At 42.9% G+C, this 26187-nt stretch overlaps 1 protein-coding gene across 1 annotated transcript in view; it reads right to left on the bottom strand.

Moving 5' to 3' along the window:
- The window catches only part of LOC143925937 (mucin-2-like), a 257039-nt gene that overhangs the window by 110577 nt on the left and 120275 nt on the right, over nucleotides 1–26187 (bottom strand). The window contains exons 22-29 of the mRNA XM_077450217.1: nucleotides 25796–25975; nucleotides 23943–24182; nucleotides 22414–22570; nucleotides 18898–19029; nucleotides 12553–12700; nucleotides 11507–11553; nucleotides 8352–8393; nucleotides 6784–6924 (exon numbers count right to left, since the gene is read on the bottom strand). Of these exons, the coding sequence (XP_077306343.1) occupies nucleotides 6784–6924; nucleotides 8352–8393; nucleotides 11507–11553; nucleotides 12553–12700; nucleotides 18898–19029; nucleotides 22414–22570; nucleotides 23943–24182; nucleotides 25796–25975 (1087 nt within the window). The remainder of the gene's footprint in view (nucleotides 1–6783; nucleotides 6925–8351; nucleotides 8394–11506; nucleotides 11554–12552; nucleotides 12701–18897; nucleotides 19030–22413; nucleotides 22571–23942; nucleotides 24183–25795; nucleotides 25976–26187) is intronic.

Genomic DNA, 26187 nt, shown 5'->3' with positions numbered 1-26187 from the left:
CTTAAAAAGGCCGTTCATGCTCGAAAACCCTCTAATGTAAGTGAATTAGGACAATTCTGCAAAGATGAGTGGGCCAAAATTCCTCCAGGACGCTGTAAAAGGTTCATTGCACGTTATCGCAAACGCTTGGTTGCAGTTGTTGCTGCTAAGGGTGGCCCAACCAGTTATTAGGTTTAGGGGGCAATCACTTTTTCACACAGGGCTATGATGGTTTGGATTTTTTTTCACCTTTAATAATAAACACCTTCATTTACAAATTGCATTTTGTGTTTACTTGTGTTGTCCTTGACTATTGTTTAAATTGGTTTGATGTTCCGAAACACTTAAGTGTGACAAACATGCAAAGGAACAGGAAATGAGGAAGGGGGCAAACACTTTTTCACACCACTGTATAGTTCCACACAAATTTCACCCAAGACTCACGCTTTTCTAATTGCATTTAACTGAAAAAACTGAAAAAAAAGTATGAATCCTAGGTAAAAGTTGTGTAAATCGTGTGTAAAAACATTAAAAATGAGGCTTCTAAATAGACAAAAATTGGAGACAAATGCATTTTCACTTTTTCAACAGCTTAGAATAGTCTTTTTTTTTCTTCCAGGATATTAACAACCCTCATCCCCACCCAACTATAATTAACCACTGGTAAAGAAAAAAAAACCATATCCAAATACCTATTTTACTTACCTGAAGCCATGTGATGCTCCTTCTGTCAACTGTGTACTTCCAGGGGTCTTCTTCAGGTCTTCACATCACTGCCTGTGTGATGTGGACATCTCCTATTGGTAGAGGCAACACTTCCAGTGGCTGGGTGCTCTCTCACAGGCTCCAGGAGAACTCAGACCAAGACCATAACAAATGACTGGACCCTCCCCAGGGCAGAATATTAGCTTGGCACATAGAGGACACCATGACTTTGATCTATTACACTGCAGGGTGGCAAGGGAAGAGGTGCTTGGAATCAAGGCATAGGAGTAAGGTAACTATTGGACTATGACCTATGTAAATTTTATTTTTGGCTGGAGTTGGGCTTTAAGTGATCCTGTCTTTAACCACAAGATGTTTGCAAAACTACCCTGCAAAAAAAGTAGAGAAATACTCACTTTCCAGGTGGGCAGTGAGGGAAATCTTCCAGCATGACCTAAGAATGGTGAAAGGAACCACAGCTAGTAGCAGGGGCCATGCTATCTGACACATCCAGAAGTGATGGATAGCAGCAACGACCATATCCCATGAAGATTTCCATCACTGTCCACCAGAAGTTGATTCCTCTGCTTCTTTCTCTGTTAGGACCTCTTTTAGAAAGGGTCACTTTAGACTTTCTAAATAACTTAATCCATCATTCCTTTTTTTAACAAGATGCATTTTATGTTATGTTCTTCTATAGTGTGTGCTTGTCTCAATTAAGAGCACTAAGTGTAATAATAGCTGGAGCCTGATGACTGCTTCTGTTAAAGCACCTGTTCTTTTTTTTTTTTTTTTTTTTGCTATCTTAACAGTAGTTCAGCCACCCAACACTGGCTTGTTTGTAAAAAATGTCAAGTAGAACCTATGTACGATTACTGTTTATAGGCAACGTATACTTCAAATTTTTTCTAAATAAATCTTTTTGTGGAAAAAAAAATGCCAAGTGATCCTTGCATCAGACAGGGCCACTATCACAGTGACAGAATTAGCGGCCAGGGTGGTTGCCAGCCGCTAGTTAAGCAATGGGATCTTGGATCATGCCTATGCAATCCAGAAATTTATATGATGTCCTGGCAGGTACTCTGTGATGCCATTCATTCCTAATAGCACCCAAAATACACCAGTCAAATTATGTCCGCTAAATCGAACTACAATACATTAGAACTTTTTCCCATGTACTGTAGTACAATGTGATTTAATAAAAAAAAAAAAAAAAAAGAAAAAGAAAAAAGGTGCTTGCTCTTCTTTTGTGAGATTTATTACATGTAGGGCAACCCATTGAAATGCATGGGCTGCCTAAACGTGACGCACAAAACAAGCAAAAACACAGGTGCACTTTTGCACTTGCAAAGGTGTGAAACGAGCCTTATTGGGGCATATTTGAACACAAAAATAAACATTTAATTTGTTGTAATTTAATGGCCAATAGATGGTTTTCTTTTTTTATGATTGTCGTAATTCCTGTCATTTATGGAGGGACCCATAGCTGTCACCAAGGCTGAAATTCAAACAAGATTTCCCCTCTTAACAATAAATATATAGATGTTGTGTAAATTACAGAAAAAAATTGTCTTTGCTTTCAATTTAGCTTACAGAAAGCAACAAGAACAATCAAAGGGGATTTTGTGTATTTGCTGAAGGCATTTTTAGTCTATGGAAAGAAAATGAATGCAGCCACCACCTCTAACTACTTGTAAGCTGCGATATATACATTTTTTTTCTTGGGTTTTGATATGCTTTAACGTATCAACAGGATAGGGCATAGTGCTAGGAGATATCAGCACATGGATTGTGGACAGAAAGGAGATAATAACTGATGGGGGTTGATAACTAAAACTAATTTCAATCGTCTTTTTTCATTTTTTTACCTTAACATATCAAAAATTCACTCTGAAGGTCTAATGCTCACTCCTTAAAGCCCAGCTCTGGGCACAACATACGGTAAATGAAATATCATTGCAGCGTTGTCTCCCATACTGCAAGGGTTAAGGGGGTTGCCGAAGAGGCTTTATTACTTACCTGGATTTCCACTCCAGCAGGATACTATTATCTGTGTGACCAGTCCACCATAGCCTCCTCTGTAAGCTGCTCCTGGCGGAGGTCAAACTTTAGCCTCCACCATGTACAATACAGGATTAATAGCCCTACATTGTATCTAATGAAGCTGAGGCTCTGCTCACAGGTCAGAGCTTCAGAGAAAGGAGCATTCAAACCTTGCAGTGAAGGGTGGTGCCACTGTAAGGTTGTTTTTTTTTTTGTTTTTTTGTTCTTGCGCCTGGAATTAAGCTTTAATAAGTTACGCCATAGTCAAATTGAAATCAAAGCGGATGATTTACAAATATTTTTTTTACTGTACAGCTTAACCAGTTGCCGACCGCCGCACGACGATGTACGTCGATAGCATGGCACGGGCAGGCATATTGGCGTACATGTACGTCCCTTGCCTCCCGCGGGTCGGGGGCCCGATCGGGCCCCCGCCCGGTGCCTGCGGCGGTCGGTATTCGTGCGGGAGCGATCCCGGACGAGGGGACGGCCATTCGTTCATGGCCACCCCCTCGCGATCGCTCCCGACGAATAGGAATCCCCCGTGACATCACTTCCTCTCCTGTAATGTAAACACAGGAGAGGAAGTGATGTATTCTCTCCTCCGTGTCGGTATTTTTCGTTCCGACACGGAGGAGAGCGGATCGGTGAGTTGCACCAACACTCTACACACACAGTAGAACATGCCAGGCACACTCACACCCCCCCTTTACCCCCCGATCACCCCCCCAATTACCCCTGCCCCCCAGTCACAGTGACACCAATGTCATTTTTTTTTTTTTTTTTTTTTTTTTTTTGCATTGGTGTCATTTGTGACTGTAATAACTGTTAGGGCAGTTAGAGTTAGCCCCCTTTAGTTCTAATGTACCCCCCTAACCCCCCCAATAAAGGTTTAACCCCGTGATCACCCCCCGTCGCCAGTGTCACTAAGGCTGGGTTCACATTGCAGCGGTTTATGAGAACGAATGTGATTCGCACCGCACTGCAGTGCAAATCACATCCGATCTCTGTGCGATTCGAGTTCAGCCATTCGCCGCACCCGCCGCACCCGCCACACCCGCCGCACCCACCGCAAATTCGCACGGGACCCTTTTTTTGGCCCGCAGCAGAATCGGATCGCATGGGTGTTCACACCATGCGATCCGAGTTTGCAGATCGCACTGCGATATGCGAACTGATCTGGGGGTGTCAGTAACATTTCACTGACACTCCCAGCAGTTCGCATAGGGCAGTGTGAACTGCCGCCGGGAGGCATGCGATGCGGGAACCCGCCGCGGATTTGCGGCGTTTCCGCATCGCTCCAGTGTGAACCCAGCCTAATAAGCGATCATTTTTCTGATCGCCGTATTAGTGTCACAGGTGACGCTAGTTAGGCAGGTAGGTATTTAGGTTCGCCGCAGCTTTTTATAGCGCCAGGGACCCCCATATACTACCGCATAAAGCCCCCTGATTGCCCCCTAGTTAACCCTTTCACCAGTGATCACCATATAACTGTTACAGGTGACGCTGGTTGGTTAGTTATTTTTTATAGTTTCAGGGCACCCGCCATTTATTACCTAATAAAGGTTTAACCCCCTGATCACCCGGCGGGTGTCATTTGTGACTAATAACTGTTAGGGCAGTTAGGGTTAGCCCCCTTTAGTTCTAAGGTACCCCCCTAACCCCCCCAATAAAGGTTTAACCCCGTGATCACCCCCCGTCGCCAGTGTCACTAAGGCTGGGTTCACATTGCAGCGGTTTATGAGAACGGATGTGATTCGCACCGCACTGCAGTGCAAATCACATCCGATCTCTGTGCGATTCGAGTTCAGCCATTCGCCGCACCCGCCGCACCCGCCACACCCGCCGCACCCGCCGCAAATTCGCACGGGACCCTTTTTTTGGCCCGCAGCAGAATCGGATCGCATGGGTGTTCACACCATGCGATCCGAGTTTGCAGATCGCACTGCGATATGCGAACTGATCTGGGGGTGTCAGTAACATTTCACTGACACTCCCAGCAGTTCGCATAGGGCAGTGTGAACTGCCGCCGGGAGGCATGCGATGCGGGAACCCGCCGCGCATTCGTGGCGTTCCCGCATCGCTCCAGTGTGAACCCAGCCTAATAAGCGATCGTTTTTCTGATCGCTGTATTAGTGTCACAGGTGACGCTAGTTAGGCAGGTAGGTATTTAGGTTCGCCGCAGCTTTTTATAGCGCCAGGGACCCCCATATACTACCGCATAAAGCCCCCTGATTGCCCCCTAGTTAACCCTTTCACCAGTGATCACCATATAACTGTTACAGGTGACGCTGGTTGGTTAGTTATTTTTTTATAGTTTCAGGGCACCCGCCATTTATTACCTAGTCTCACTAGTGTACCCCTAAATTTAGGGGTGTCTACTTTCCAAAATGGGGTCATTTGGGGGGGGTTTGTGCCATCTTGGCATTTTATGGCCTTCAAAACTGTAACGCCCTTAGAAAGCCTGAAGGCGGTGCTTGGTTTTCGGGGCCCCGTACGCGGCTAGGCTCCCAAAAAGTCCCACATATGTGGTATCCCTGTACTCAGGAGAAGCAGCAGAATTTATTTTGGGGTGTCATTTCACATATGCCCATGGCATGCGTGAGCAATATATCATTTAGTGACAACTTTGTGAAAAAAAAAAAAAAAAGTTTGTAATTTTCCCGCAACTTGTGGCAAAATATAAAATATTCCATGGACTCAACATGCCTCTCAGCAAATAGCTTGGGGTGTCTACTTTCTAAAATGGGGTCATTTGTGGGGGTTTTGTGCCATCTTGGCATTTTATGGCCTTCAAAACTGTAATAGGTAGTGAGAAGTGAACTCAAAAATTTACGCCCTTAGAAAGCCTGAAGGCGGTGCTTGGTTTTCGGGGCCCCGTACGCGGCTAGGCTCCCAAAAAGTCCCACATATGTGGTATCCCCGTACTCAGGAGAAGCAGCAGAATTTATTTTGGGGTGTCATTTCACATATGCCCATGGCATGTGTGAGCAATATATCATTTAGTGACAACTTTGTGAAAAAAAAAAAAAAAAAAAAAAGTTTGTAATTTTCCCGCAACTTGTGGCAAAATATAAAATATTCCATGAACTCAACATGCCTCTCAGCAAATAGCTTGGGGTGTCTACTTTCTAAAATGGGGTCATTTGTGGGGGTTTTGTGCCATCTTGGCATTTTATGGCCTTCAAAACTGTAATAGGTAGTGAGAAGTGAACTCAAAAATGTACGCCCTTAGAAAGCCTGAAGGCGGTGCTTGGTTTTCGGGGCCCCGTACGCGGCTAGGCTCCCAAAAAGTCCCACATATGTGGTATCCCCGTACTCAGGAGAAGCAGCAGAATTTATTTTGGGGTGTTATTTCACATACGCCCATAGCATGTGTGAGCAATATATCATTTAGTGACAACTTTGTGTAAAAAAAAAAAAAAATTTTTTTTTTTGTCATTATTCAATCGCTTGAGGCAAAAAAATAAAATATTCAATGGGCTCAACATGCCTCTTATCAATTTCCTTAGGGGGTCTACTTTCCAAAATGGGGTCATTTGGGGGGGTTTTGTACTGCCCTGCCATTTTAGCACCTCAAGAAATGAGATAGGCAGTCGTAAACTAAAAGCTGCGTAAATTGCAGAAAACGTACCTTAGTTTGTAGATGTGACAACTTTTGCGCAAACCAATAAATATACAATTATTGACTTTTTTTTTACCAAAGACATGTGGCTGAATACATTTTGGCCTAAATGTATGACTAAAATTGAGTTTATTGGATTTTTCTAATAACAAAAAGTAGAAAATATCATTTTTTTTCAAAATTTGCGGTCTTTTTACGTTTATATCGCAAAAAATAAAAATCGCAGAGGCAATCAAATACCATCAAAAGAAAGCTCTATTTGTGGGAAGAAAAGGACGCAAATTTTGTTTGGGTACAACATTGCATGACCGCGCAATTACCAGTTAAAGCAGCGCAGTGCCAAAGTGTAAAAAGACCTCTGGTCATTTACCAGCAAAATGGTCCGGTCTGAAAGTGGTTAATAAACATGCCCCTCATGTCGAAATTATTACCTGTTGAGGTTGACACAGTTGTTGTAGTAACGGTAGTGGAGGTAACAGATGTAGTAATGGGTATAGAAGTTGGACAAATCACGTGCTCCATTTTCTCAGTGCCATTCACAATTTTTTTTACAAAGCAATCTTCAGATCTTGCTACTCAATAAAACAGACAGAAAATTATATATTTCCAAATAAATAAACAAATGTATCATTCATTTAATTGTAAAGAGTAACTTTTCTGAAATTATCTTTTCACCAATACCACCAATATTTGAATCTGCAGTAAAATGTATTAAAGCCAAAAACCAGCTCATTACCACGTGCAGCATGAACGCTGGTCTTAGAGGACCAAAGCGCAGCTTTGGGGAAAAGTAGAAGAGTTCAGCGGCCAGCTTGGGACAGGAGTGGTGTTAGTTAGGTGACAGTGGGTCCTGTTGGTGGGGGGATCTTAGAATGTCCTTGATACACCTCTCAGGATGGCCAGGCTACTGTAAAGTAGCTGTGACGCAGGACCATACCTATTTTTGTGTGTTTGACCACAGGCTGTGCCCCTGCTGAAGATATTTTCAATCACTTTCTGTCCTAACTGGAAGTGAAAGGACATCTCCCCAATGGGGACACAGACTGTAACACAACATATTTTTCCGTGAAATAGATAAAGTTTGAAAATTCTGTCAGATTAATATTATAAAAAAAAAACTCACAGCTTGACTATAGTTAGTCAATAAGGGTCTAACAGAAATACGCTTTTGCTTTAAATCTTCCTTGTGCAGTTTGTATGAATTTTTAAATTTTCGTTAAAATGTATCTAAACCTCAAAACAAAATTACACATTACATCAGAATGCAGGTTATCAGATCTTAGCCCCTGTACACACGGTCGGAAATTCAGTTTGTTTGTAGAGAATTCCGATCGGACAAAGTGCCACGCATGCTCAGATCAAAGTACGAGAGCAAAGCTATTGGCTACTAGGCTGAATGTAGTCCCGTCGTAACGAACGAACGTCATCACATTCTGAACGATCGGATTTTCCGATAACTTTGTCCGACCGTGTGTATGCAACGCCAGTTTCGGACAAAATCCGTCCGAAAGAATCCGAAGGATTTTGTGGTCGGTATTTCCGACCGTGTGTACAAGGGCTTAGATGTGAAAGCTGCATTAGATGTTTTTTTCCTGTAATTTCACCTGGTGATTCTGCCATTAGCAAACTTCCTGCTCTAGGGTGACAACAGTCACTTCATTGTATCTATGAAGAAGCAGCATTGTCACTATAGGTTGCTTTCCTGATTTGGACTCCTCCTCTCCTCATTTCTATAGCATAGGGTCTGTAGTCCACAGAGGACTGATAACATTTTTGAGATTCTAGTTAAGTTTATAGGAAACAAAGGACAGTGGATTATAGACAGGGTGAATGGGTATTTCTCTGTATTTGCAAACCCTGCAATCATTTCACAGTGTGAAATCAACTAAGCATTATAAGTACAGAATAGGAGTTATACAACTGTGCAAGACTAAAGCTGGACTTCAGCTTTAATATTTTATCATGACATGTACAGGCTGTAGTAACAATCATAACTTACTTGAAGTTGGAGTTGTCATCGTCCACGGAGAGGTGGTGCTGACTGCAAACAAAGACAAGAAATTACGATATTGTGAACTGGTTTAAGTTTTAGTATGAATCACTAACAAAATATTTTTGACCAATAAGCAAACAATTTTAAGTGTTCATAAAATTTCATCTCTAATCGTGCAAGAAGTTATACAACCACTATCATAAATTAAAAAATGACAATAATCCTTTAAAGTGGATGTAAACCGATTCATGAAATTTTAGCTGTGCACATACTGTATATCTGGAGTGTTTTCTTATCTCTCTTCAAAGCACTAAGTCCTGTAGCTGTCTCATGCTGTTCTTTTATTATCAGCATGAGAACCTCTGACAAATTCTCCGATGCATGTGATAAAAGCAGACAGAGTTTTGTGTTGGGGAAGATGCTATAAATAGATTAGCAGAGCCCCGAACGATTCACCGAACGGAGCTGAATGTCACTACCAATGAGGAGAAGGGGTGTGTGCCTTTCCTCCAATCAGCTGCCTTGGCTGCATGCCCAGGCAAGCTGCAATATATAACATTTATGTTCTTGGGTTTAGATATGCTTTAAATACTACATATTATTTAAGATATGTTTTTTACTGATATTTCATAACCTAAAAGAGTATTAACTTTACTGGAAACAGCAATGCCCACCAACAACCATGTGTTGGCTGCGGAAAGTGGAGGATATAAACAAGATGGAGGATTTACTGTAGTTCTTACTGCACAACATAACCGTGAGAAATACACATGAGCTACTGCTATGGTCCTGAGCCATAGTCATCTTCTTACCTGCTTCCCTTCGCATCCCTTCCCTTCCCCTTCCCTCTCCCCCTTTCTTCTCCCCTACTCTGCTCTTTCTGCTCTATCTCTGACTATATCTTATTTCCTTTTACTATTTAAGAAAAGAGGGAAAAAAATTGGGGAGACCCTATTACCCCTTTGCACTTACACGATAGTCACGTTACGCTAGTTACAACCGAGCAAGCTAATTGCAATCTCTGTCTTGTTTTGTACCAATGAGTAATATGATAATGCAATATGTTCATTGATTTATTATGAACTGAACTACATGTTTACAATCTCAATTATCATCATGTTATTGTTGTAATAATGGGGTCTGGCACCTTTGTTGTTCAATAAAAATTATATTTGGAAAAAAAAGAGTATTAAATCCAACATTTTGACTTTCCTCTGTATTACAACATATAATATATATTCCTTGCTAGTATCTTCAAAATCTTCTAAAATTGCAATGTTAACGAGATATAAATGTTTGCTCCAGGGGATATAGTTAGTAGGTTGAATAAAGACACCAGTCCATCCTGAGTGAGTGTCTACAATTGGCCCTATCCCTGCACACTCACATCGGTCCCTACCCTCAAGGAGCCCACAATCCAAGGTCCCCATTCATATACTAGGGCCAATTTTTGGACAGAAGCCAATTAACCTACCAGCATGTCTTTGGAGTGTGGAAGAAAACCAGAGTACCTGGAGGAAACCCATGCAGGCACAGAGAACATGCAAACTCCAGGCAGGTAGTACCGTGGTTGGGATTTAAACCAGCGACCCTTTTTACTGTTGGGCAAGAGTGCTAACCACTACACCACTGTGCTGCCTGGGATGACATCACTCGCGCATGCACAGTTTACTGTGTATTCATGTCACACTGCCTTTCTTGTGAATGCAGGGAGCACCGTGCCATGATGGTGATTCCAATATGCCTGCACGGGAGTGACTTCAAAGAGGCCTGGCCATTCAAGCAGCTGGAGAGAGAAAACCCAAAAGGAAGACCGGGCGAAGTTGGAAGTGCCTTTGATCAGGGGAGTGGTGACAGCTTAGCGCTTCTGGGTTTTATTTGAGTTGCACAGATGTATCTGCCTTAATGTACTAATATGTGGTGCATACTAGCACATTATTTCATAAATCAACTGGGAGCCCATTTATTAAAAAAAAGAAAAGCAGAGTTTAGTACTGCTTTAAATGGTCACATTGTACAAATATTTTGTGATTCAAACCCTTATTTTAGTTACTAAGGAAGATGCAGCTGATGATTTTCTGGTAGTCAAGGTTTATAAGGAACTCTGAATTGAGGGGTAGGCAACCTTAAAGAGGTGGAGATCTACCTGAACCAGGGTCGTCTTTAACACTTGGCAAAAGGGGCAGCTGCCCCAGGCCCAGTCATTGTTATGGGGCCCAAAGCAGCTGACACTCAAGCCCACACTGCCCTCAAATAGTTGATAAGTGTATTAGGAAAATTTTTGGCCAGGGTCCAATCAATATTAAAGACGGCCCTGACCTGAACAACATGAGAGACGTCAAAGATCACTGGGCACAGTGTCACCTCCTCACACCTTATTTAAACAGGAGCAAACAAATGCTGCATTTGTAAAGGAGCACTTAGTTACATTCGGCTGTGGCACCCTTTAGGCCTTGTTCACACATTAAGTTGGAGGAGGTGATGGTAAAACTCTGTGGTTGAGTTGTGGTTTTACCTCCCCCAATCCCTACCTCCTTTGGTGCACACATGCCCCAGCAGGAATTAAGCCTCCTGTTGCTTCTGGTGGGTGCTATCGCCTGCAAATCGTGACCCATTCAAGTAAATGGGGCCACTCTTCAAGAGGCCCGCAACTGCATGCTTCTTCGGGGTCCAAGGGGTGAAAGCAGGTGGTGAGAAAGCAACACAATGCTGCTATTATGCCCAGTGTATTGCTTCACACTGACCTGAAGATCTTTCTTTCCTGCAGCTGGCAGCACTCTGGAGACTGCTAGCTGGGATAAAAGGTGGAGTACAGTTAGTATCACTCGGCATGGGACAGGAGCAAGAACTACAATTTAGGCATTGACTTATGTGGCTCCTGCCCCTTTATAGCTCCAACTTTACAAGTAGTCCCTCTGGATTGTGTTGCGTTTTATTCTCTGGAATGGCACGTCAGCAAGCCCAGCCATGATCTACGAGTCATCTGCCTGAGATCTACTGGTAAATCGCAATCTACAGGTTTAAATGGTAAGAACTAATACCACCTTTGCCCATGCTGCAATGCTAAATACTTTTCAAACATCAAATCTGATATTTTAGAGAAAGTGTCAAAATGCTCAGCCACTTTATATCTGGAAAAAGAGAGCTCTGTAAGAACATACCTGATGTATCGCTAATGACACAGTAAATTCCTCCTTCTGTGCAATTACTGAAAAAAAAAAAATATTGAATTGTATTATAAAGAGCAACTATAATAATGCATTCATACATTTTAATGGAATCCCCCACAAGAAACAGTTAAACTAACTTTAGATATTGCTTGCAAATATTATTTTTTAGGTATTGCCTGCCCATACTATGCCAGCCTCCTTTGTAGAGTGAAGAAATCACTCACATAGCAAACTTATACCACCTTCCAGAATCCCTGCTAGACAGCAGAAGAGATCATTGACCTACACTGTAACAGCAAAGCTTTGTGTAGAGAACATTGGTCAAACAACATACTCAGCTTAATGATTGGATAAATTAAGAGCAGCAACATGCTCATGAGGTCATCAGTGAAAAGAAAATTTCCCTTGTCAGCCCATGTGCACTGCAACAGAAAATGTCAGGCTTCAAGCACTGGCCTTCTTCTCTCAGTCTGACAGATTGGGAAATATAAATGGCTGATATCAAGGCAGAATCAAATACTTACCTGTACACTAGTTGTATTTAAAAATGAAAAATTGTGAAGAGAGCATCTCTATGTGCAATAATAGCAGCTCACTATTGTTTGAGATTCACCCCCTGTCAAATAATCACACCCACCTCTTACGTTTGTTGAGTTGCTTGAAAGTATTTGGCTTTTTATGGCTGCGGTTGGCCTAAGTTCCTTTCAACAGAAGTATAATTCTTATTGTTTTAATATGAGGGATGTGTTAGTCATATAATAAACTTAAGCATAATAGTTGTGTCTATCAAAATAGCTAAAGTAACTTTAGTCTTGAAGACCATCTATAAGGGAATCATTGCTTTCACGCAATGAGGTTCCTTACAATATGCTCAGAGGGTTCTTTAATCCTTAGAAAATTTAGATTAAAGATCCTTAAAGTTAAGCTTGTATATTCTGACCCACAGAATGCTACAAAAAAATGTGTTTTGTATGTATAAAATACATCTAAATAAAGTACATAAAGTTCCACCTTCCACAGTAGACCCTGTGTCTTACCAATTGTAACTAATCTTGTAATTGGGTATTGGATCCCCAATACCATAGCGGGTGTTATTAATGAAACAGCCACAACGCTCTGGCCGCACACAAATCCTGTTAAACTCATCATAAATAGGTTTGTCTTTAGGGCAAGTTGGGTAGCAACCTAAAAAAAATGAAAAATGATTTTGTAAGTTATTTGTACACTGCTGGTTAATTCACAGACAATAACTAGGCCAAATACAATATAAACATATATAACATAAACATAAGAGTTGCTTCATTAAAGAATTAGAACACGTTCACTGAATGAATGAATTTTTGCCTATCTTAGTGAATTGAGGTGAAACAGTGAAATGTCACTTTTCTTAGGATAGCCAATCACGTGCAAAAGAAATAAAAAACAGAATTTATGCTTGCACATGATTGTATGATTGAACAGAGATGGGATTTTCTTTTATTTTCACTTTCAATGATAATGATAAACAGGGTGGATCTCCTTAACGGGGGCACAGACAGCAATAAAAATGGTGACATTGAAAATTCACTTTTGAAGTAAACATAGTTCAGCTGTGCATAGAAACCAATCAGCTTCTAGATTTTAGCCTGGACTCACACATACACGATGTGGAAACCAGTGCCGGTTCTTCCATCACATCTCCCTCGCAGGCAATTCACACTGCCTTCTGTGAACTGCTGAGGGTGACAATACAAGTTAATGACCCCCCCCCCCCCCAGATCAGTTCGCAGATCGCAGTGCAAACTGTAAATTTGTATATATATATATATATATATATATATATATATATATATATATATATATAGAAAGGCCAGTATGGTGGCCTGAAATTATGGGAGGAGCCCGGTGGAGTATATAACCAGCCCGTTCGCCTATCCTCCTCGTCAGTTCCGGTGCGCGATATCTGATACGTCAGATATCAAGGGCCGACTATCCTAGACCAGACGCAGTGAGCCTGTTCGTGAGTTCCCGCGTTGTTCGTCTCCGTCTTGACAAACTCGTCTTCCCGTTCATCAGCGTCCGTGGGTTTCGCCGTCGGAGTGTCGTCATACCCATCGAATTTGTCGTTACACGTTGGGCCGGCTGTCGCTGGTAGGGCATCGGCACCCCCTTTTCAGTTCATGTATTACAATGTCCCATCAACATTCCCTGAACTCACGAACCGCTCACTTCCTTTCAGTCGAATGTTTTACTGTGGCTCTCGTACTCATGTCACTGTTTCTACTTTCGATGTAGTCGTTATCACCTTTCGGCATGTTCGATCACTCCACGTCAGGCGATTCATTCGCAAGTACGGCATTCGAAACCATTAGACTCCCCGAGCATTTCTATTAGTATCGGTCGAATCGTTCGACTCACAGCCGACTGCTTGTTACGACAAAGCAAGCAGTCCGCGCGTATCGGTTGGTCTGCTCCAGTTCGAGTATATCTCATCATTCATGCAGTTATGTTATGTATCTCATTTCATCTCATTTCAAGTCATTTCAGTCCCAGTCATTTCTACCATTTCAAATCATTTCTGTCACTAGCCGCGCTCCGGCGCGAATCCTGTCGCACCTCTGGTGCACCGATTCGCTTTGAAGTGCCCCAGGGTTCGGCCTCATTTCTGTACATGCTCCAGAGACTGAGTCACTCGCAGGTTCACGCACGGTCCCTGATTCTTGTCTTGGCATACCATTTCTGTCACTTATTACGCTCCAATTCGAATCCTGTCGCATTCTTCTATGCACCGATTCGTCCTGGTGTGCCCAGCTGCTACGCCTCATTTCGGTACATGCTCCAGAGACGGATTCTTTGTAACCTACAGTCCAGTCGTTGAATCCTGTCTCTGTCATGGGATATCATTTCTGTCACTTATTACACTCCAATTCAAATCCTGTCGCATTTTTTATGCACCGATTCGTTCTGGTGTGCCCAGCTGCTACGCCTCATTTCAGTACATGCTCCAGAGACGGATTCTTTATTGTTACCATCAGTCCAGTCATTGAATCTTGTCTCTGTCATGGGATATCATTTCTGTCACTTATTACGCTCCGATTCGAATCCTGTTGCATTTATTTATGCACCGATTCTTCCCGGTGTGCCCAGCTGCTACGCCTCATTTCAGTACATGCTCCAGAGACGGATTCTTTGTTGTAACTATCAGTCCAGTCGTTGAATCTTGTCTCTGTCATGGCATATCATTTCTGTCACTTATTACGCTCCAATTCGAATCCTGTCGCATTTTGTTTTTTTATGCACTGATTCGTTCTGGTGTGCCCAGCCGCTACGCCTCATTTCAGTACATGCTCCAAAGACAGGATTCATCTGTTTGGTTCATGGGCTCGTCCTCTGATTCTTGTCTTTGTCATGGGTTTTCATTTCATTTCACCTATCACGTTCCGGTACGAATAGTCACATCTGTGTACCAAATTCGTCTCGGCGTGCCCCAGGAATGGCCTCATTTCAGTACATGCTCCAGAATCCGTTTCGTGCTCGGTCGCAAGTTGTGGCATGGCGATCTGGATCTCTGTCATGGCAGGTTCTCTCATTTCACTGTCACATACCGCTTCCCGGTTTGGGTCCAGTTGATTCTTCAATGTTTGGACGCCTACCGGGGGCCTTGCTCCTCGGCCTCATTTCATTATAAGTTGCCTCGGAAGGGAAACACAGCTTCGTTTAGGCGTGTCTCGCTGTTTTCTCCACATACAAGCGTAGACTTCCTGCAATCGTTGCAAACACACATCCAAGCGTAGACTTCTTGCAATCATGGCAAGCACGCATCCAGACATAGACTTCTCGCAATCATTGCAAGCACACATTCGAGCATAGACCTCTGGCACTCATTGCAAGCATGCATTCGAGCATAGACCTCTTGCAATCATTGCAAGCACGCATTCGAGCATAGACCTCTTGCGATCATCGCAAGCACGCATTTGAGCATAGACCTCTTGCACTCATTACAAGCACGCACTCGAGCGTAGACCTCTTGCAATCATGGCAAGCACGCATTCGAGCATAGACCTCTTGCAATCGTTGCAAGCAGATGTCCAGGCACAACTCATGGCAATCGTTGTTGGCAGGCACTTCTGGCTGCTCGATAGGTTGCTTTGGGGAAAGCCTGGATACCTTCCTAAAGGTACGTTGTATTACGGGGTACTTATATTTATAGATATAGTTGATCCAGGGAAAAATCCGATTGCCTCTCGAGGGGTCAGGAAGGAATTTTTTCCCCTGCTGTAAGCAGATTGGGCTATGCTCTGTTGGGGGTTTTTTGCCTTCCTCTGGATCAGCTGCGGGCGTAGAATTGGGTGTGTCAGGTTGTGTGATACCTTATTTATTTTGATTTGTGGTGGGACTGGATGGACTTCTGTCTTTCCGGCCTGGCTACCCATGTGACCTACCATAATTCCTTGCAATCGTTGCAAGCACGAGTCCTGGCATAACTCCTTGCATTAGTTGCAGGCACGCATCCTAGCATAACATCTGGCAATCATAGCAAGCACGCATCCTGGGTAACATCTTGCAATCATCGCAAGCACGCGTCCAAACATACATTCAAGCACAACTCCTGCAGTCTTCGCAGTGCACATGCGGTAACACGAATGGCTCACAGTCACTACGTACACATCTCCAGTGACAGACTCCCGAGCAATTGTCGCAAGCACACGTTTAACACACTTTTGGTCATGCCAAGGCTCGCGACTTAGCATAACTTCTTGCAATCATTCGTTGGCAAGCACGTTCTCAGTGGCACACGAACCGGCTACACGTCATTTTCAGCAGCACTTAATTGGCCACTCGTCTCTTGTGGCTTTTCTTACAAACCACTCACTGTTGTCTGCCTACCCGTCTCTTCCTTAGGACAGTTGAGTTCAACTTCCGTCCCGCACCAGGATCATGTTGACACACGCAACTGGCTTCTTCCTGTAGCACGCCCAGGCTATTTCTAGCCAGCGTTCAGCATTTCTTATCCTTACAGTGCACGGAGAGCCATCTGTCATTCGGCCCGTACAGCAAGATCCCCACTACGAGGCATCCAGAGGCATCAGCCCATAGCCAACGGCAAACGCTCGCCCATCACAACTACCATCTTTAGGGGCATATAATATCCTCGCATATTCCCCAGTCTAGTCATCCAAAAGACACCTACAGTCCCTACACGGCATGTCGAGTTTCCCTATGCGCATCATCCCTCAGGGTCGCGCCTTTGTGTCACGCCTATTGGTCTTACTGTCCCTCTCACAGGATCCAGAGCAAGCCCTCAGCCTGGATCCCGCGGCAATAGCAGTCCTTGCTATGCGGGAGGAATTCCTATCGTCTGGGAATGGCGTCTCCCTGTTCATTCCCTCCGTGTCTTCCCTTTCTCCCCAGGTGATGACCGACGCAGTGGCCTCCACGGGCTTGCGGCTGTTTTTGGCCACCTCTGGCTCGCAGCTCCCTGGCCTCCCCAGTTACTGGCAATTCCTGGCTGCGCCAAGGCGTCCTCTCTGTTGATTATGTCCTTCCTACGTCGACTGGTCCAGCTCTTGTTGTTGTTTCAGTTCAACATCCGCTGTTCCTTTATCCCCGGTAAATTCGATCAGGCAGCGGACGCCCTCTCCCGCTTTAACCTTGTCTCGTTTTCGATCAGGTACCCGGAGCCGGACCAACATCAGCAGCTATCCCGGACTGGTCTCGACTGACCCTGGATTAGCCCCTCACCTCCTAGCGGCTACCCAACTCATTGATCACTCCCTTTCCCGCAATACCCTCAAGGCCTATCAATCAGCCTGGAGGGCCTTTAACCGCTTAATCACGTATCACAGCACAGAGACGTCCCGTGTCAAGCAAGTCATAGCCTTCATTTCCTACTGCCACTCGCAGTTGGTGTTATCCTTTAATACGATCCGGCTATACCTGACCGGTATAACATTTCACCTCCCTCCAGGACCCTACCGTACCCTCCTTATTTTACCACGCCGTTCAGGCTGTTATGCGCGGTATCCAGAAGCGCCAGCCGATGGCCGGCACCAAACGACTGCCTATCACAGGAGACGTTTTAGAAATATGTCAGATATCCTGGCCACTTCACCTTTTCGGTCGCCACATTAGTGTCATTTACAAGCAGCCATACACCCGGCCTTCTACGGCTTCTTACGGCCGAGCGAGTTTACTGGTAGTAGCCTCACGGCACGCATGCTGTGCAAGCACCACCTGGTCCGATTCAAAGACCATTTCGTCTTACACTTAGCAGTCTCCAAGACACAGCAGCTTGGCTCGGGTACGGACATACACTTCTATAAGTCCAACAACCGCTGGTACCCGGTCGCCATTCTCGCACGCTTGTTGACCCTTTTGGCTGATCAACCAGGAACTAGTACGCTTCTGCCATTTCACACTAAGCCTCTGAACGCTGCCCGCTTTATGGAACATCTCAGGATACTCCTGGGTATCCTTCACCTCTATCCTACTCACTACTCCGGACATTCATTCCGTATCGGAGCAGCTTCAACAGCATCCTGCCAAGGGGTCCCGGACCACATTATCAAGAAGTTGGGCAGATGGAGGTCCACCTGTTTTGCCCGCTACATACCCAATCCGCTAGTGGAGATGGCCCAGGCCTTTGTCGAGCTCGCCCAGTAACAAACTTGAATCAATAAAATGCAACCCCTACCTGAATGTTTTTGCCCCCTTATTTTGGTATACCGTACATCAGACCAGGGCACACTTTCAGGTCCATTTCAAGTAAGCGAGTTTATGTTAACCTTGTTTGTCATCCTTATCCGTATCGGTCAGAGGGCTCTGGACCATAAATAGAAAGGCCAGTATGGTGGCCTGAAATTATGGGAGGAGCCCGGTGGAGTATATAACCAGCCCGTTCGCCTATCCTCCTCGTCGGTTCCGGTGCGCGATACCCACCCACCCGTCCCCTTTTTCAGGGCATTTCTCAAGCATTATACTCCTCATGAGAGTACTCATTTCACTCCATTCATATTCATTTCATTTATCACCCACTTCTCTATCTAAGGTATGCCCCCTTATTTTGGTATACCGTACGTCAGACCAGGGCACACTTTCAGGTCCATTTCAAGTAAGCGAGTTTATGTTAACCTTGTTTGTCATCCTTATCCGTATCGGTCAGAGGGCTCTGGACCATAAATATATATATATATATATATATATATATATATATATATATGTGTGTGTATGTATATATAAATACACAGTCTCCAAGGGGTTAATGACATCTTAAAGCTACAATATGTATATTGTTAATATGTTTAGATATGATGTTATGTTTTATGACTATATAGTGGTTATATAATCAGCGACTGATGCATCATGAAATAAGTAATAGAATATAATAGTTGTGGGAGACTCACCTTCCAGGTATGTAATGGTGACATTTGTATATACATTGTTAATAGAGCGACATGTCTTCATGCTGTGGTTGCCACAAGGGTGATAATGCCACTGACATTCATCTTTGGGGTTATAGTAGTCACAAAATATGGCTAGAGGGAAATAAAATATATTTTATTTGGTGCACACAGTCCAGTATCAGTATTTGGCCTTACATTATACAGTATATGCAAATTATGCCCCGCTCAACAAGCCAAATCCCATTCATTTCAATGGCCCCTGTTCACATCTGAGCATTCTGTCACCTGAAGCAAAATGCTTGTCGCTCATAAAAGTACATGAGCTTCTTTTTGGCAGATTACAAGCGTTTTTGGCCCCATAGACTTAACAAAAAAAGCCTGAGCATTTTTTTACAAGCATTTTGTCACGCGTTTTCTGGTCAAACAGCAGCTCTCCACCCCTAAATCCTCTCCCTCTCACCCCCCTAGTGCTTTCTATTGGCTAAACAAAAACGCCTGAAGCTGTAAAGCGCTTGTAATACACTTCTAAAACGCTTGTAAAAAGCTGCAAAAGCGCTTAGAAAAAACGTTTTAAAAGTGCCAGTAATTTGCTACATTCAAGTGTGAATGGAGAATTAGAGCCTACCCAGACTGAAACAATCGTATCCTTTAGACATTGGGAGACAGTTAGTTAGTTGTGAATGATATAATACTGACAGTATGCATTCTGCAACAGTTTTTTTTCCCTGAGCCCATTTTTATTTGTTCTGCAGTTCTGTGTTGCTTTGGACCTTTCCCCATAATAATGGAGATATATGCTATCACCAGGCAACTCTTCCTGTTCATAGACCCAATCCTCAAATGGCACCGGTCAAGACACTAGCAAATCCAGTAATCAGAGGCATGAGTGGGCAGGATTTGCTTCTTGTGCTGGCAGACTCCTGATAGGTGACTGCTAGGCTTTAAGAACAGGGGTGCCTAGATGTTGTCACATATGCCATGGAGCTCTGCTGCTTCTAATGGTAAAGATTTTGTATTTAAAACTGAACTAAATTAAAAACACTATTGAAATATTTTACTTGACACTTTCTCTCCTATTGTTAACAAATACAAATTACCGTAGGGTCACCTGTCTGCCACCAGCCTACTGCTTATTATAAGAAGGAGCAGAAGTAATCTGATTAAGTCTTCTCTGTGCTCTATCATCTTGTAGGTCCTTTATGTTTAGAGCTTAAGGGCTAATTCACACCTGTAGCTGTGTTAAAATGCGTGATGTGGTGCAATGGGATCCCTGCAGTGCCGATCCATTGATATGTGGACCGGCACATATCCACTGCTATGTGGATCGGCACATATCCACTGCTATGTGGATCGGCACATATCCACTGCTATGCACTGTTAATTTTTTTTGCTAAACCAACTTTATTGAAATGTCACATGCATGACGTAGCAGCCAATACAACTTAACAAAATGTGTTTCCTGTACTTGCAGTGTGTTTAAATGGATAAAATATTGGAAATGTAATGTACATGTATATCAGAGATGTACTGAATATATATTTTTTATATATTTATATACACTATAAGGCAAATTAAAACACATTTTTCTAAAATGTGTCCACACACATTCTGCAAGTGCTAACTTAGTATATTAAAGTGATTGTAAACCCTTGTTTATTTCTTTTTTTTACTTTCATACTTACCTCCACTGTGCAGTTCGTTTTGCAGAGTGTGGCCCCAATCCTCAATATCTCTGGACCTCTGGCAGCGCTCACAGCTTTTCCACGCATCGGTTAACCCCCTGAGAGAAGCACACTCTTGCCGACATGCTCCCAAGTCCAGCATTTGCATGCATAGACACAGAATGTCATACTCGGCCCCGTCCCCCTGTCCCAGCGTTATTGGATTTGACTGACAGCAGGGACTGCACTGCTATTAATCTATCCAATCAAGAACCGAGAACCCCGGTCAGAGAGGAAGAGCACGTCTCTGGCGAGGGAATGAACAGGCTCAGGTGAGTAAAACGGGGGGGAGGGAGGGGGGCCTAGGGGGCCGGTCAGTGTGAGAAGTTTTTTCCCCTTAAGGCATAGGATGCCTTAAAGGGGTTGTAAAGCTTTGTTTTTTTTATTTTCTAAATAGGTTCCTTTGACCACTTTCAGACCGGACCAATTTGCTGGTCAAAGACCAGACCACTTTTTGCGATTCGGCACTGTGTCGCTTTAACTGACAATTGCGCTGTCGTGCGACGTGGCTCCCAAACAAAATTGACGTCCTTTTTTTCCCACAAATAGGGCTTTCTTCTGGTGGTATTTGATCACCCCTGCGGTTTTTATTTTTTGCGCTATAAACAAAAATAGAGCGACAATTTTGAAAAAAACGCATTATTTTATACTTTTTGTTATGCTAAATATCCCCCAAAAATATATAAAAAAACATTTTTTTCCCTCAGTTTAGGCCGATACGTATTCTTCTACATATTTTTGATAAAAAAAATCGCAATAAGCTATTATTGATTGGTTTGCGCAAAAGTTATAGCGTTTACAAAATAGGGATAGTTTTATAGCATTTTTATTAATAATTTTTTATTATTATTTTTTTTACTAGTAATGGCGGCGATCTGCGATTTTTATTGTGACATTGTGGGGGACCCATCGGACATTTTTGACACATTTTTGGGACCATTGTCATTTATACAGTAATCGCTGCTATATAAATGCAGTGATTCCTGTGTAAATGACACTGGCAGTGAAAGGGTTAACCAGTGGGTGGCAGTGTAGGGGTTAAGTGAGCCTAGGGGTGTGTTACTAACTGTGGGGGGGTTGGGCTTTCATTTAGTGTACACTGATCTCTGCTCCAATTACATGGAGCAGAGATCAGCGTCACTAGTTGCTAGGCAGAATGGAGAAATGTTGTTTATACAGCATTTCCTCCATTCGGCCGCTCCGTGAGACGATCGCGGGGATGCCCGCGGCGATCGAGTGGGAGAACGCGCCACCGGCGGCGCGCTCTCGATGGCGGGGGGGCATCGAATATTGGACGTACCTGTACGCCAATATGCCTGCCCGTGCCATTCTGTCGACGTACATCGTCGTGAGCTGGTCGGGAAGTGGTTACGCTAGTACATTGATGGTTCACTTTCCTTTTCCTTCGATTTCCCTTCTAAATGTTTTTTTTCTTTTTCAGAATTTCTCACTTCCTGTTTCTCCTCAGTAAACTTCACACCATCATCCGAGCAGTGTTTAGTCAGCCAGAACAGCTTACTGAGGAGGAATAGGAAGTGAGAAATTCAGACAAAGAAAACAAAGTAAAAAAAACATTTAGAAGGGAAATCGAAGGAAAAGGTAAGTGAACCAACAATGCAATAGCTTAAAGGAACCTATTTAGAAAATAAAAAAAAAACCTTTACAACCCCTTTAAGGTGAAAAAACACAAGGGTTTACAACCCCTTTAATTTGAGGTCACTCAGCTTACTGAACTGGATGTAACCTGAAACCCGCATTAATGTACCACCCCATAGCTATATAATACTTTACTCACGGCATATGTCTGGTGTTCTCCAGTTGACACAGGCTTTGGCTTTGGTGCATTCCTGAGCATAGGCAGCTACCGCTGTGCAGAAACATTCACAGTCTCCACCACTGTCACAGGCGCAAGCATCACTCACGCAAGCTTCGTAGAATGGAAGTGGATCCACCTATCACAACAAAAACAACTGAAAGATTACTTTAATCTTTATAGTTATATGGAAAAAATTATGATAAATACTATGGGGTTGATTTACTAAAGGCAAATAGACTGTGCAATTTGCAAAGTGCAGTTGCACTCTGCAAGCACAGTTGCTCCAAAGCTTAATAAATGAGGTAAAAAATACCCAATCAGGTGCAAGGAAAATTAAAAAAAACAGCATTTTTGCTTGCACATGATTAAATGATGGAAGTCAGCAGAGCGTCTGCTCATTTACTAAGCTCTTGAACAACTGCACTTTGCAAAGTGCACAGTCTTTTTGCCTTTGGTAAATCAACCCCTATATGTTCACATATAAAACTTTACAAAAGCAAAGGTAAGCCAAAACACTTTTTATTAAATATTAAAGGGGAGTTCCAGTCATATTTTTTTACAGTATTTACAGTATTCAGCAGCATGACATCTAAAGAACAACCTGTGGAAAAAAAATATTATTTTTTTACTCACCTTTCAGGTCTCTTGCTAGGGAGTCCCTCGTAATCTGCCTCTTCCCCCCAAGGCGACCTGACGTAATTTCCTTCAGCATCCGTGCTCGCTAGGGCTCCTGGGAGATGCTTGTCATCATTTCCCAGGAGTCACTGGGCAGCGTCGAGGGCTTTGTTGCCATCACAAGGGGGTAGGCACTTTCGACGACACCGCCCGTTGTGATGGCAATGTCAGAGGTGTACGACATTGCACTGTACATACGGCACATGCGCAAGAATGGGCAATGCATATTGGTCGCTCAGCTGCACCAGAGCCCGGAAGATAGAGTTCATGGTCTTCACATGCCCACAAGCACTATGGAAACTGCCACGATAGAGGAATATATAACATATAGTCCTCTATGAAATCGACAATCGAGCGCTGATTAATCACATAAAGGTGAGTGCTCTAAACAAGCCTTAAAGAAAAATATATGCATCCTAATTTTATTTTTATTTTTTTAACAGTGGAAACTCTGCTTTAACTACTCCATTTGTACAGTTTAAGGTAAGGGGAATAAACTATGCGCTAAAAAAAAATAGACTATACACTATGTTTTGTGCTGGCGCTTTATGCTCACGATCTGTAGTAGTGACCATAACCCTAAATGACTGCAGTTGTTGCAGTGCAAAAATGAAAAAAATATTCACCATGAAGTATGAAATGCATTTTTACACAATGTAACCTAACAGGGCTAAAATTGGGCTGGGCATCTAAGCTTCAACTACCTGCAGTCATTAAAGGGTTACCCATAGACATATTCAAAACCCTGACCCATTAACCTACTCAGTTCTTGCAGTTGGAGAAAACAATTTTTTTGTTAGTTTTTATGCTAAACTCAAGTTTCATCATCATACCTTGCTGTGACAGATTTTGAAGACATCACCTTTGATTAATCCACACTGCTTCTCAGCCCAGGCCTGACGGTGGGGGTTCTTAAGGCAGGGTTTGACCACCTCTGTTGCATCAGGACAGGCAGAGTCACTCTTCCAGCTATTTCCAAACTCCAGCACATTAACGACTTGTAACATGTTCTTGGCCATAAAGTCGTTTTGTGAATTACCATCAAAGTTTCCACACAACCCACACAAATTGCCCTAAAGGAGGAAAAATACCATATATAGACACAAAATCTTGTGCACAATAATAATAATTCTAAAATAATAATAATGTGAAAATCTTTTGACGTATTCTCGATGTGTGTGTTAAGGCAGATTTTCTATTTATTTTTTTGCTTTGAGTGGTGAGGGACTGGATCATTTTTCAACTTTTTATTGCTGTCTTTGTGTGAGGGCATTTGACATGTGGTGAGAAGGCATTATAACACCTTCTTGCCACCTGATTTAGTTATATAATGCGACACAACCACGTCACAATCACGTGCATGGCATGCAGTTGCATTGCGGCACCATTAAACTCAATGGGTGAGTTTGACAGACAGTACTGCCTGTCAAATTCTCCACCCCAAATGAAAAATGCTGTGGCTGTGCAGGTGTATTATGACAGTTCGGGTGGGTCGGCTGGAGAGTGTTAAAACCAGCCACCTGGTTTTATCCTCCCCCAGCTGCCAATCTTAAGGAGCACTAAGCCAGGAAAACAACTAGATAGGAGGATTTTGTCCTTTTTTTTACACTAAATCTAAAAAGAAGATTTGGCTTTAAATACACTCTAAACACAATTTTTAATCTCATACAGGATGTTCTACTATTTTGCCTTGATTTAAGCAAAAATACATGAGATGAGTATGTCTGTTCATGTTCAATTGATTATGTTTTGGGTTTTCAAACCTAGATCTGGAATACATGGAGCACAACTGGAGAGTAATTTTACCAAATTTATAAACATTTTCCACATTTGCCATGCTTTGCAAATTCCCCATTAGTAGTCAAAAAATGGGTTGACACATTTAAACTCCAATTCTGATTAGGTGTGTCTGAAAACAATATGTTAGCTTACAAAGTGGAAAAATGTCTTGCAAAGTGTTAACGGTGCTAAAGTCACAGGGGTCAGCTTCCCGTTTTTTTTTTTTGTTTTTAATTTACAAAGCTTAATTGAACAAACTGAAGTTATGAGATGATGGCTACCATGCACAACTGCACCAGATTGTGCACTCTCTGGTTTCATTAAACCAACCCACAGTTACTATCTGCTGGCCAGCACGTCCGCTTCCTGAAATCTGGCACTACCCAAAAAGAAAGATGTTTTCATGGTTGGGAACTGTCAGGTTCTGTCTGGTTTAGCCCTTTCTTCTCTGGGCTGGCCGCTCAGCTGTCAGCTAATTGCCAGCTCTCTTCTCTCTCCACAGTTACCAGCTGTTCCTGATGATGCTCGTCTGACCTGCCTACTTAAAGCCTTCCAGCTCACTTCACCTCTGCCTTCACCCTGGACACATCACTAGAAACCATCTCCTGTGGTTTGTTTAAAGACTGGCTTGCTGACATCCCTTCTGGCCTGGCTGACTACCCGATCTGGTTACTGGAACTTGGGAAAGGGTGAGTTATATTCTGCTACCATTGTTAGTTTAGGGACTTCAAAGAAGAAAGTCATCTGCAATGATATTTTATCAGGGTTCAGAGGTTTTCAGGCCTGAACATACAGTATCTTAGGCTGGTTTAGACAAGGTGGGAACAAAAGTGCAAAGAAAACATGTAACACCTTGTTCTGCATGATAAGGACAACTTGTGAGAAAAATTGTATATAATGGTCTTACCTTGTATGTAGGGGAAACCTTGATGAATACGGTGGTCTTTTTGTCCCAAATCAGAAGAATATCATTATCTGTTTGTATGACCAGGTAAAGACCAACCTCACGGGTCAGGTAACTCACACTTTTTTCACCTTCGCTTGCAGTTTCCTCCAATTTCCTGTCTGCTAATTTAAGTATTTTATTCTGAGATAAGCCAAAAAAAAAAAAAATAGAATAATAATGTTTAGTTATTATATATGATTTTTAACAGTCTTTTAATAAGTTTGCAAGCAAATTAAATAATTAGTAGATTTGGTGTGACAGTATCTAATCAAGAATGTAAAGAAGAGACATCTCCCCAAAATCAAATATAAATATGATACAAACATGGTAGATTCTCTCCATGGGATATGAGG

This window comes from Lithobates pipiens, unplaced genomic scaffold, assembly GCF_037356315.1.
Source record: "Lithobates pipiens isolate NorthernLeopardFrog02 unplaced genomic scaffold, aLitPip1_a1.2 Scaffold_10, whole genome shotgun sequence".
In the NCBI taxonomy this organism is placed as follows: Eukaryota; Metazoa; Chordata; class Amphibia; order Anura; family Ranidae; genus Lithobates; species Lithobates pipiens.
This window is presented reverse-complemented; position numbering and strand designations above follow the sequence as displayed.